General features: G+C 35.3%; 1 protein-coding gene across 3 annotated transcripts; it reads right to left on the reverse strand.

The window, feature by feature from the left end:
• Positions 1 to 454: 454 nt before the first annotated feature.
• kcnj13 (potassium inwardly rectifying channel subfamily J member 13) lies at positions 455 to 12,235 on the reverse strand. Of its 3 annotated transcripts, none has more exons than XM_043258134.1 (5): positions 12,129 to 12,235; positions 11,989 to 12,039; positions 10,341 to 10,471; positions 4,802 to 5,315; positions 455 to 2,665 (listed from the first exon to the last, which is right to left on the reverse strand). In XM_043258134.1, exons 4-5 carry the CDS (start codon positions 5,283 to 5,285, stop codon positions 2,079 to 2,081), a joined length of 1,071 nt encoding a protein of 356 aa, XP_043114069.1. In that variant the 5' UTR covers positions 5,286 to 5,315; positions 10,341 to 10,471; positions 11,989 to 12,039; positions 12,129 to 12,235; the 3' UTR covers positions 455 to 2,078. The 3 variants fall into 3 exon arrangements, with proteins under 3 accessions (XP_043114069.1, XP_043114070.1, XP_043114068.1); XM_043258135.1 differs by having other exon boundaries at positions 10,341 to 10,468; positions 12,129 to 12,211; XM_043258133.1 differs by lacking the exons at positions 11,989 to 12,039; positions 12,129 to 12,235 and having other exon boundaries at positions 10,341 to 10,557.
• Positions 12,236 to 12,709: the final 474 nt, after the last annotated feature.

Consider the following 12,709-nt stretch of genomic DNA (forward strand, 5'->3'; position numbering starts at 1 on the left):
CATACATTTTGTAACTATGCAATATTTACTGCTAACAAGGCATAAAATGTTCCATAAGGATTAAAAAAAAAAAACACAGCTGCAACATTTTGACAGATATTTTAATCCAGTCTTGTGTTACACATATCAAAATAAAGTCATTTCTTTTACAGATCAGTTTCCAATCAGCGTAGCTTGCAAGAATTCGATTAGTGGCCTGTTTGCAGGAAACTGAATTAATGCAATTCTTTTCCAGCCTTCCAGAGTTTAACAATCATGCTTTATACATATAATAATAATAATAATAATAATAAAGTGAAAAGCAGTCGGTCTTTCCTGATTGACAGTACATGTGCATAATCACCTACAGAGTAAAAATCATACAGTGTTGTGCCACCAATAGGATTGTGCTCATTTTTATTTGTTTTATTGCATAGATTGCATTGCACTGATAATACTGGGATCTTCTCCCCCCAAATAATCTAGTAAATAATCTATTTATTTATCCATACACTATATTATTTACAGCACTGTTCATGTTCATGAATTCGAGCTCTTCATCCGAAAGTCCATTTCACGACTTTGGCCACAAAGAAAAAAAAGAGAAAGAAAGCTTGTCAGTAGACACTTAATAGGGGGGTTAATGAACACTTTAGAGGTATAATTCAACCAAACACGAAAAAGGCCATTTTATTTCCACTGAGTATTGAATAATAAGTGTGCTGCAGGGATGACGTATTTTTGTAGGCCAAAGTGGCTCGAGATATTTTACTCCACAACGTAAAAAATCCACCAGTGTTACCTGTTTTTCAATCCTTCGCTTATCTTTAAAAAGTAGGGTGCTATCGAGTGTCTAAATGGGACCGCAGAGGCTGATCACAACATTAAACGTCATTGTGCCAAACTTCTAGTCTGCTTTTACAGCCCCTTTTTTGTTTATAGTCACGTTATTGCAAGCTTTCAGGGAAAATATTATAGTTATAAATAAACACTGAAAGAGTTGCGGTAAGCTCAATGGTGGTGACTTAAAAGTCATGCGACCGTGGTGTAGCTTATTTATAGCCCATGTGTAGCTTTCGACTTTTTACATTTAAGAATAATGGAGGTAATACAGTAAGGTCCGTTAGTTAACAACATTAGCTAACACGAACCAATTGCCTACTTTTACAACATTTATAAATCTTACTTAATGCTAATTTCAGCTTTTACTAATGCATTATTAAAAGCACAATTAACATTAGATAATGCACCGTGAGCTAACGTCGACTATGAATAGATGCGTTTTTATGAACTAACGTCGAATGAATACTGCAATTGTTCATTGTTCGTTCGTGTATTAACCAATGTTAAAAAATCACACCTGTAAAGCATTACCGTAATAAAATTTGCCAGTTTATGCAATGATTAAAAAAAAACTGAAACGCCGGTAAATTATTGAGCTACTGGATTTTGATCAAAAGCAACCAGGTCTACAAAAATATGTCATCGCTGAAGTGCTCTATATTAATAAATGAACATCCACCTTCTTTCATTTTCAGTTGAACTATACCTTTTCCTTTATATAATACTGCTTTTATACATTTATCAAAAAGCGGTTAGAATACATTACGTAATCCGATAGATTACTCTACAAACTACCGTTGCCATCATGTAATCCGTAGTAAAAAAAAAAAGTAATTTTTCCAGCTCTGCGTGTAACGCTTTAATAATTTATATTTTGAAAAAAGGGCTCTTCTGACTTCTGATGCAGACGGGTAACGCAATGAAAATGTCCAGGCGCCAAATAAATAAGGGCTCAAAACTCGATGGGTGAAGACCGGTCAGTAACGGTCATAAAATATCGGAGATTCTTCTTATTTCCGACAAGATCTTAAGCGGCCGTCGCTCATCTGTGTTGCTCTGGAAAACACCGGCGTGTCTGTAGCAGCAAGAATGTTTTTGATGGGTTTCTAACGGGACAGGGCCACATATCAGATCGTAACTAACCGAGCTTGTCTTTTGGGATATAAAAAAAGTCATAAACTGGAGGATGCGTTGTGAAATAAAATGCCCGTTTCTTGAGCGGAGAATTCTTATTCTTGCGTTAACACGAAGCACTGCTACTCCACCCGGTCACTGCCTTCTCCGTTGATCTGAACCACGGCGTGCTCTTTCTCCAGAGCGTCTCCGGTGTGTGTGTTTGGGAGCGTGAGCGGACAGGGCTGTGTGTCAAAATAACGCACGCTCCGGCCTTTTCCGTGCCGAGAGGTCACCTTGGAGAAGCTGCTGCCGTACTGGATCTCTTCGGGCAGGTAGGAGGTCCTCTTATGGTACCCGGAGCCCGTGCTCTCCTGAGAAGCGGTGAGGAACACCACCAACTCGAAGCGCTTGGCGCTCGGGGCGTTGTTTAGAGGGCTGGATGGAGTTAGAGGGTGATAGAAGGTCAGAGGGGAGAGGAAAAGAGGGCAGGGTCGTGACCCCAGGTTGTCGACGCTGAACTCCATGGCAGTTTGGTGGAGTTCGTGGTCGTCGTGCTCTTCGTAGAGAACGGCGCTCACGCACACGTCCACCAGCGGCCGCGGGAGCAGGTTGCAAACGCGGAACATCAGGCAGCGCTGACCTTTGACCTCGCACACCACGGCCTGAGGGCTGAACAGGATTCCACAGCAATGCTTTTGAGGTCGGGAGAATTTAGCCACAAATGCACCTGAGCAGCGACAAAGAAAAAAATAATTCAATTCTCTTTTGCCTGAAACATACTGAACATTTTGAATTATTAAGAAATTAATTATATTAATAAAAATAGCAATAGAACTTTTTTTTATTTCTTAGATTATTCATTGTATATATATATATATATATATATATATATATATACTGTATACACACACATACTATATATATATATATATATATGTGACAAACTTTGCTAAATGCACATGAGAACTAATAAAAAGTAGTAAACCTCAGAAATAAAAAAATAAATTCAGTTATAATAACAAAAATAACAAAACAATAAAATAATAATATTTAAGGTAATAATAATATTTGGTAAATTAATAATAATAAGTACGCCAAGACAACCCTTGCTAAAATGTACTGAGAAGTAAGAGAAAAAAAACTTTATGAATTGTCTAGTATTGTATAGTAATTGTATTAGTATGAATTGTCACAATATTTAACTACTTACTTACCTACTTCATATATACATGGTCAAGAATGAAAAAAAAAACATTTAACTTCCAAAGAACAATTATTTTTTCTCATTATCTTCCTTTTCACACTCATAATTCTCGAATTCTGGTTTGGTTTGACTGGTTTCCTTGAGCACTGGTTATTGGTAAATTCTGTAACTAACTGTTTTTTTTTTTCCTGAAGCTGACAGCCAATACATTTTTTTAAGCTAAGGTTTCATTATATGCTAGTAAATGTTTTTTTTAAAAAAAGTATTTATGGACTTTCTCCTGTCTTTGGTATCAAAGCACCAGATATCTCTTATAAGAGTGATTAGTCACGTGACACCTGCAGCTCGACTGATTGGCTCACAAACCTGCGTGCAGTTGAGCCAAGATGGCAGCATGTAGATTGTGTACTTCACTGCCGTCAAACTGTTTCTGGCTTCATTTGTAAGTTCACTTACAGTATTCACTTATAATTTGTGTTCATGCGTGGCTTAATAAACTACAATCGTAAGTAGGTTCAAATACCCCTGGTTTCAATGCATACTGTTACATCTATTTATATTTCTAGTTCAATAGGAGGGCATCTACAGGTCCTTCAGTATTTGCTCCGAGGGCTACAGTAGCAGGATTGTCTGCTTTACAAAGCCAGAATTGTGATGCTTTTGCATTTAACCTATAGTTCAGAGGGAAAGTACTTGTGATGAGTTTTATTTAAAATATGCTCATCAAAGAGTCTTTTACTGGTGCTTGGCTTAAAGCATGTGAACTCAGTCCCATGACTGACCCTACGTATATCTGAAGTTTATAAGTCATCGTGAGATTTCCTGAAAAAATAATAATTAAAAAAAAAAAACCCTTGAGAAAATGTTGGTTTCGGACTATAAGTAACAGTTTGGCTTACCTATAAACAGAGCAACTTGCTGAAAAAGTAAACAGCACAGAATTGCGATATACAGTATGATGATATCTGGTTTGATAGAAATGCATGATTTATGTGCTTGTTCTATATATTGTCCGGTTTAAAGCAATTTAACATTCTCATGTAAAACCCATGCACATACATTAATTGGTATACAAATACAAATACACACACACACACACACACACACACACACAGACACATACACATACATGTATATATATATGTGTGTGTGTGTGTGTGTGTGTGTGTGGGTGAATATGTGTGTATACTTTTTTATGCTACATCGTGGGAACCAAATATCTCCACAAGGATATTAAAGCCTGAAATCTTGGACAAAGTGGAGACTGTGCTACAGTCCCAATGAGGGGAAAAAAATGAAAATGCAATAAAATCATGAAATAGCATGTTTTCTGTAAGGGTTAAGGGTTATAGAAAATGTTGTTTATTTATTTATATATATATATATATATATATATATATATATATATATATATATATATATATATATATATATATATATATATATAGCAATTAAAAACTAACAAGAAATGATATTTTTAAATCTTTTAAATTACTAACATTGTGCCTTTAAATCTTCACTTTATTTATTATTATAAAATTTTTTTATGTCTTGACAATTAAGCGTTACTTATTTAGCATCATTTAGAAATATTCCTCTAAACTAATTTATCTGTATTTCCAAGGAAGGGACTTGATGCAGTGAGGTAGAAGACTGTACCGGTGATGAAGGCCTCCAGCATGAGTCCCAGCAGCATCTGCAGGGCGAGCAGTGCTATGGCGGTGGGACAGTCTGCGTTCGGGTACATGGTGCCGTAGCCGATGGTCAGCTGCGTCTCGAGGGCGAAAGAGAAGGCGGCGGTGAAGCCCGTCACGTGTTTGACACACAGCACGTGGCCGGGCGGTGGAGAGTCGTGGTCAGGCACCTCCAGGTCTCCGTTGACTCGGGCCAGCAGGTACCACAACACCGCAAACAGCAGCCAGTGGAGCAGGAAGGAGCCGCAGAACGCCAGCACCACCCAACGCCACCGCAGAGCCAGCCACGTCCCCCACATGTCCCGCAGGGCCCCGAACCACGTCTCTCTGGAGCCCGGGCCACTGCCGCGCATCAGGCTCCGGCCGTCCTTGCTGACCAGCCGCTGACGGGCAGGTTTGGCCATCAGGGGGCAGGAGACGGCCTTGTGCTCGCTGGTGGTGCTGGTCATGGTAATGGAACGATGGCAAACGGCTGGCACCTGGACAGATGAGCGGGTCAGATACACGTGAAAGTCTGGTGAAATTCACCTCAAAAAATTAAAATGAGCTTTTAAATATACATCAGTTCAAAATTATATGCTTGCCTGCATTTCAGTTCTGAGAAACACAAAAGGAGAAATTGTGTGTATTGTGTATTGTGCCACAAACATTTATTTCTGAGAAAACAAGCCTACATTCGTTTTTATTATTATTACTGTAAATTAGTGTAAATGATTAGATTATACATAATCACTTTAAATATTTGACCTCGAAATAGGGATGGACTTGCTCAGTTAGTAAGTAAATTAATAAAATAAGTAAATAAATAAATATTAGATAGACCTAGATAATCAAACCTTTCAGAAATCAATTTTGGTTAATTGAAATAAAATCATATGCAATAGAAGTTTTAGTACCTAAAATTACTAACATTTTAATTGAAAATAAAGCTTTATAGAAAAAAAAGGAAAAAGAATAAAAACAAACCAAAGATCATAGAAAATAACAACATAAATAAAAAAAAAAATGAAATATTACTAAAATGGAAGTAAAAACAAAACTAAATCAAAGCTAAGCTATGTAAAGTATATTTGCCAAAATGCAGTTGTGTAATATTAATTAGGCTTAAAAATAACAAAAAATACAGCAAACCCAAACAATAAAACACAATAAACATGATAACATAGTAAAAAACTGAAATTTTTTGAAAATTAAAAAAAAGAGTTACAAAAATAATAAAACATATCAGCATTTTGTCTGTGTAATAATATTTGTAATCTGTGTGTCCTCATTTCTGACATCAACTAAACACACACACATACACGCACACACGCACACACACACACACATGTATACACACACACACACACACACACACTAGCCCAATATAAATACAAAAGCACATAAAAAATTGCTAAAACTTTTAAAATAAACTGAAAATAAAAAAAAAGTTAATTTAAAATATGAATAAAAATTGTATATAACTAATACTAAAATCAGTTACACAAATCTAAATAAAAGTAGTTACGGTGTTTGTATGTTTTTTTTTGTGGTAATGTAAAAAAAAAGTTGATCCTTTTTGGTTTTGGAGCTGCATTAAGGATGACGACAACAGATTTGGGGGTGAAGTGTTCCTTTGACATTTTAAGCAGCAGTACGAACATTAGTCACCTGTGTTATTACCGAAGGCAGAGATGTTGTGTAGAGTGTGTACTTCTGCACCGATGCGGCTGCCAGGTGATTTAATTGGTGATGTTTCTCAGTGGGGTGTGTGTGTGGAAAGGACAGCAGGAATGTGTGTTTAATCCGCTAGTCTCTCTCTCTACCAGACGACTGCGAGTAATTAGTCTGACACTAAAAAGCAAAGCACTGAAATAATAACAAAAGGAAAAAAGAACCCCAGTAGCACAATGTTTTTTCAACGTGTCACTCTGTTTAATGATATTAGATTGTGTGCTAGAGAACCTGACAAAGACTAGTGTTCCAGCCACTTGTATGACGAGTTAAATGTGTCTGTAAATATTATGCAGGCTCACTAAATGAACGTGCCTGAGCGTGAGCGCTTCAGGTTAAACTGTAAATAAGAGGAGAGCGTCACATTTTCGTTTAACAAATGTTAACTTGCCCTCGGGCTTCTCTCCCGGGGAGGAGAGGGAATGTTCCACTTCTGGATGTTTTCCTAATGGGGGAAAATTGCTAGCTGAAGATGAGCGAGGCTTGCTTTAAATCTTCAAATTCTAGTGTACTGTGACCTGACCTTGATCCCCGCCAGAGGTTAAAACGGGATTTCGGGGGGACAGGAAATCCTTAAAAGTTGGTTTCTGGTGAACTTAAACAAGATATGATGGTTCCAATGTAGAATTATACATTTCGTAAAATATAGGAAATGTTCTATGTTTTAAAAGTATTTTGTTACAGTCGAATGTAATTTAAAGCTTTCATTGTCACACGATCCTTCAGGAATATTTTTCATATGCTGATTTGGTGCTTGAGAAACATTTCTTGTCAATGTTGAAAAAAAATTGTGCTTCTTCATATTGTTGTAGAAATGGTGAGGCTTTTTTTCGCAAATGTAATTGATACAAAGTTCAAAGGAACATTACTTATTATACATTAAATTATCTTGCGACATGATTTTAATGCTTCCTTGCTGAATAAAAGTAGCATATATTAGTTTGTAGTATGTAGTTTAGCATATATACAGTAATTTTAATTTTAAAATATTCATGAAATATTTTGTTTTGTTTTACTTCAGCTTAATTTAAATGACAAAAAAGATATAACAGATACACAATTTTTGATTGACAGAAACAACAATGGTACAGAAATGTAATATTCAGTAAAGATTTTATTCTGTACATTACATGATTACACCATTCTAGTTTGATATGTTATAATATTATTGTATTTATGGTTTCAAGGGTTTATTAAAAACAAAGAACAAATCACAGAACTACCTCAGTTATATATATATATATATATAGTGGAACAGTTTTTAAGTTATATATATGTGTGTGTGTGTTTAGTTGATATCATTCAGAAATGAGGATGTACTGATTCCAAATATTATTAAGCTGACAAAATATAATATTTTGTTTCACTCTTCAATCGAAGGTACCAGAACACAGTTCCAGATATTTGGCCCAATATAAACCCCGCTTCCTGCACATATACGTTCACTTAGACAAAGCCGTGAAGATTTTACTGGATCTTAACCTAAAGATCATGAGCGAATCCATCACATGATAAATCACTGCAGACCGTAGCTGTGTGTATGTTTGCGGCGCATGTTATTCATGTGATCAGATCTGGCTACAGGGCCATAAAAACACATCTCTCTTTATGTGTCCTGTTCCACGGATTAACTCCAGGCTGATAATGTCAGAGTTACCTTCAGCGTAGCACAGTCTGGGGACATCTGATGCTACACTATAGCTCCTCATGTATGAATGACATTCATTTACACAGATCCTTAGCAGACAGTCTTCATACGAGATTTCATTAACTCATGAATGATGAGCTTTCAGTTGACAGTGTGACACTGGTCATGTTTACATATGGAACTAAGTTAGTATGGAAAAATGCATTTAGATCCATGCTTTTTCTACTATATGCTGCAACCGTGAAATGTATTTTGTCATGTTTTTCAGTAGAGTAGTATTAAATCACTTGGGAGTCTTGCCATATATATCAAGACATAAAATGGCATAAAATACAAAATATTGTTTTCTGCTTAAAATGTATGAAAATGAAGTGAGTTTTAAAAAAATCTATAAGACAATAAAAAGAAATAAGAAATAACCTGACACTAATGGCAGATATTTATTTATTGTTTTATGCCTAAATTTGCCAAATTTGACATATTAGATTTGTCATCTTAAGTAATTTCGCTTTTATATAAAAACTCATAAATTAATGCATATATACTTTAATGCATTCATTTGAGTGTTTATATATTTTTACCGGAAAACAAGACAAGAATACAGAATACAAAACTAAAGAATGTACCTTGAGTTAAATCTAGCCAAGGTTTGATAACGTCATTGTCTTTGCATTACAGGATTAATTTTATTTCTTTATTTTCTTTGATTTCTTTTTCCCCTTTCATCAGTCATATCTTTGATTGATCTTGCAATTATTAAGCTCCCTCAATGACACCTCACCTTGTGAAACCTTACTTTGACACATGAGAAACAATAGCAAAACAATGAGTAGCTGATTCCTGGATGTAAGATTAACCCGGAGCTTTGCGTGTGTGTGTTTGTGTGTGAGGGAGAAAGAGTTTGAGACGGTGCTGTCAGGTATTGTAAGCACTGTACCTAAACTATAGCACATGTCATGCATGGTTTACTGTGTGAATTAGAATGGAAAAAATGTGTCTTGTTTTGGTGACTTTAGTTACGAGTTTAACCAGAGATTTGGTCTGATTAAAACTGAGTGACTCTCCACTGCACACAGTTCAATGTGTCAGAGTGCAAATGAGTCTGGTGTGCTCATGGGTAAATGATTATTTCAAGTGTGTGTGTGTGTGTGTGTGTGTGTGTGAGTCAAGAAAGAGGGAAAAGAGAATAGCAGGAGATATGGATATTTGACAGTTACTTAAAAATATAGCAAACTAAATAAATAAATAAATAAAATTCACATATATATATATATATATATATATATATATATATATATATATATATATATATATATATATATATATATATATATATAAAATCAAAAATAGGGCACACTTTACTATCAACTATGACTTTCCCTTCAATAAATTCCTAATTTGCTGATAATTAATAGTAATTAGGGATGCAGAATAAGGTTGTATAGAAGGCATTAATATGTGATTAATTACTACTATTACATGATTAATATTCTAGTAGTATGCATGCTTGTAAGTGTTACAAGAAAAAAAGGACTAAAGGACTAAAATTACTATAAGTAGTCAATAATACTCATGCTATGTTCATAATCATATGATAGCTTTAGCAAAACCAAAAAAAGTTTTTTCGTACTTTAGTTTTTTTTTTTTTGGCTAAAGCGTAATGATGCTTGGTGCCAAATTACATCAATGCTATATTTTGTTTCCGTTTCAGAGCTTTTGGCATAGGAAGACCTACATTTCAGTCTTCATTAAGCTGATTTTATGGTGCATTTTTATCATTTTGGATTTTGACAGACCTGTTGTTGTTTTTTAAATCACCTTTTGCATCGGAATGACACTAATTAAGGTTTTCTAAATGATGACATTTTTCTTTTGTACGTTTCTTCTTTAAGAGAAAAAAAAAAAGATGTTATGAAATGCATCCTTTATGAATAAACAATGATTCATAAACAAACACAAACACTGCCCTGTGAAGATCCGGATGCTGATTTGCTTTCAATAGAGAGTTTGTCTGCTGAGACTGTGTTTAGTCATGGTCACCCAAGGAAACATATCTTCTATTTCTCCCTTCCAGGTATAAATCTTATCTAATAATTTCTCAAACAGAGCATAAAACTCTCTCACACGCACAGTTTTTACTCACCTAATGTCTCTCTTTGGGGTTTATTAGGGACTTCTCAGTGTTTTTCGACGAAGCGTGAAACTTTCAAGGGGGATCTAGAACGTGAGAAACCGTAGATCCTCAGCCGAAGTGTAAAACCAATCCAGATCCTTCTGTAGGAGACACCAAAAGAGTAAGACGCCCTGATGAACTCCAACAAACACACACATACAATGAAGAGAGCCGGCCCTGAAACTCATTGGTCACATTACTCAGCATGTGGCCAATTAGGAGTGCTTGAGAGAGGAGGAGAACACCTAGAGTCACTTCTGTGTGTGTGTGTGTGTGTGTGTGTGTGTGTGTGTATGATGAAAGAAACAGTACAGTAGTTTGTCTTTCTAACCCATCTTTCTGAAGCTGCTTTAACTGATAAACATCTCTCAACCTACACTTTTCTTTCGGCTAAGGAGTGAAAACAGATTTGGTCTTGTTTTTGTTGGTCAGAATGAGGTTTCTGCATGAGTGCTTGTGTTAATGCTTACATAATATCTCTCATTTGCAGGAATGGGTCACAATTTTCACATTTAAGATGACAGTTGGATGGCCTTGTGATCACATGTAACTTGTTCACTGCAAAAATGGTGCTTTTCGTCAGCGTTTTTTGTCGTACGGATATCTGTGCAACGTATTGCTTTTTGCAAAATGTATAAAAATGCATGCTTAAAACCATAACAAATCTGTCGATGGGGCTACAGAAATAAACATAAGGCTATTTTTGACCTTTCTGACCTATTTTTGGCCTAAATTGGTTTGATTTCGATACATTATTCAGGAAAAAAGACAAACGCTTATGCCTTGATTTAAGAATGTGTGGATATTTGTATTGAAAAACAAGGCAAAATAGTAAGAAATGTATTATTGTGGTTTTTCGTAGTTTTCATAGTAATTGCATTGCCTGCACAGCTCGGATCATTTGGTTTTCTTCGAAACTTTTGATAAGAAATGTAAAAGTTCAGACAGACTTGTGCACAATGTGATACATTGTTGAGAACTCTTCACAAACTTTAAATGACCCTAAATGTGACTTTACTGGGGTCTTTTTTCTCACAAGTAAAATATGAGAAGCTCCCAGTCTCAGTTTAAACTCGCTGCTGTCTGGAAGAAACAAGTGACATATTAAAGATTTATGCAAGGCCACACTTAAACAATTCAACACAGTTAAGTATATAATATCAGTATTGCACTTGGAACTAAAATGGCAATAAATTGTGTTTCTGGTAGCGATGTGAAGCTAATTGTAAAATTAGCCCCCCCTGCCAAAAAAAAAAGAAATAGCTGCCTGTGGCAAACTTTAGTGTCGTAATAGAGCCAGCTTATCTAAATGAGAACTCCACATAAACGTAAGCATACAAAATATTAACAAATAAAAATATTTTATGCCGGTTTATAAACAGCTTCTCGCGAGCCAAGGCAGGCTCATCATTTTGTGTGAGTTGCCATTTGAATACAGAACGGTTGCGTCACACAGCTGATGGCCTCAGTTCATTGCATTGATAAGAAATCTTCACTGTTAATTAGATAATAGATAACAGCTAAAAGCTAGCTAAATGTTGTAGCTACAGAGCAAACTGTTTATTTACAAGCACTTAATGTACCAATGATTTACGTGTTTCACTCAAAATGTACTCACCCTCATGATGTTTCAAACTTTCGGAACGATCATTCGACCCCGACGTCTTCTCTGCGAGTGTCAGTCATGCGAAAGATATACAGATATTTACTTATTAAACTGAAATTGTATAAAAAGATTCTATTTAAAAGTTCACATACCTCGTGTTGCCTCCTCGAGCATCGGACGGCCGTTCTCAGCCTTTGTGATAGTTGTACAGTCTCTCAATTGTCCCGAGGCGAAGCTGGGCCCCTGCATCTTTGAGAACTGTGAGGCCAAATTAAACGTGCAGAGCATGCAAGGCACCAAAGAACTTACACGACCTGGAGGTTTGTTGTCAACAGCAGTAATTGATGAGCTTTATAACTCTTTTTTTTGTCGTTGAGGAGATGTAAATGGATGTCTGAAGGGTTTTGGGAATCAAGTATAAGACATGGAAAGAATAGCCAAGCTTGGAAGATGAAGTCTAAAACTAAAAGATACATAGTTATTTTAGTCATTTTGGTTATTTTAAAAAAAGACATTAGAAGGAAAAAAAATATACAAATTATAATATATATATATATATATATATATATATATATATATATATATATATATATATATATATATATGTATTAATATATTAATGTATTAAATGCATTAATATATTTTCTTAGTTATTTAAACATTTATTTTAATATTATTAATATAATGTAAGTAATGTAACTAACCTACTTTATTATTGTGCTTCCTTCTGAAT

The sequence above is a fragment of the Puntigrus tetrazona genome, chromosome 15 (assembly GCF_018831695.1).
Source record: "Puntigrus tetrazona isolate hp1 chromosome 15, ASM1883169v1, whole genome shotgun sequence".
NCBI classification, from domain to species: Eukaryota; Metazoa; Chordata; class Actinopteri; order Cypriniformes; family Cyprinidae; genus Puntigrus; species Puntigrus tetrazona.

What these genes read in the sequence shown, in the direction of transcription:
- kcnj13 (XM_043258134.1), bottom strand. Translation starts at nt 5,285, where the DNA reads ATGACCAGCACCACCAGCGAGCACAAGGCCGTCTCCTGCCCCCTGATG. An exon ending in GCTGGAGGCCTTCATCACCG is followed by an intron (nt 2,666 to 4,801) that starts GTACAGTCTTCT and finishes GTCGCTGCTCAG; the next exon opens with GTGCATTTGTGGCTAAATTC.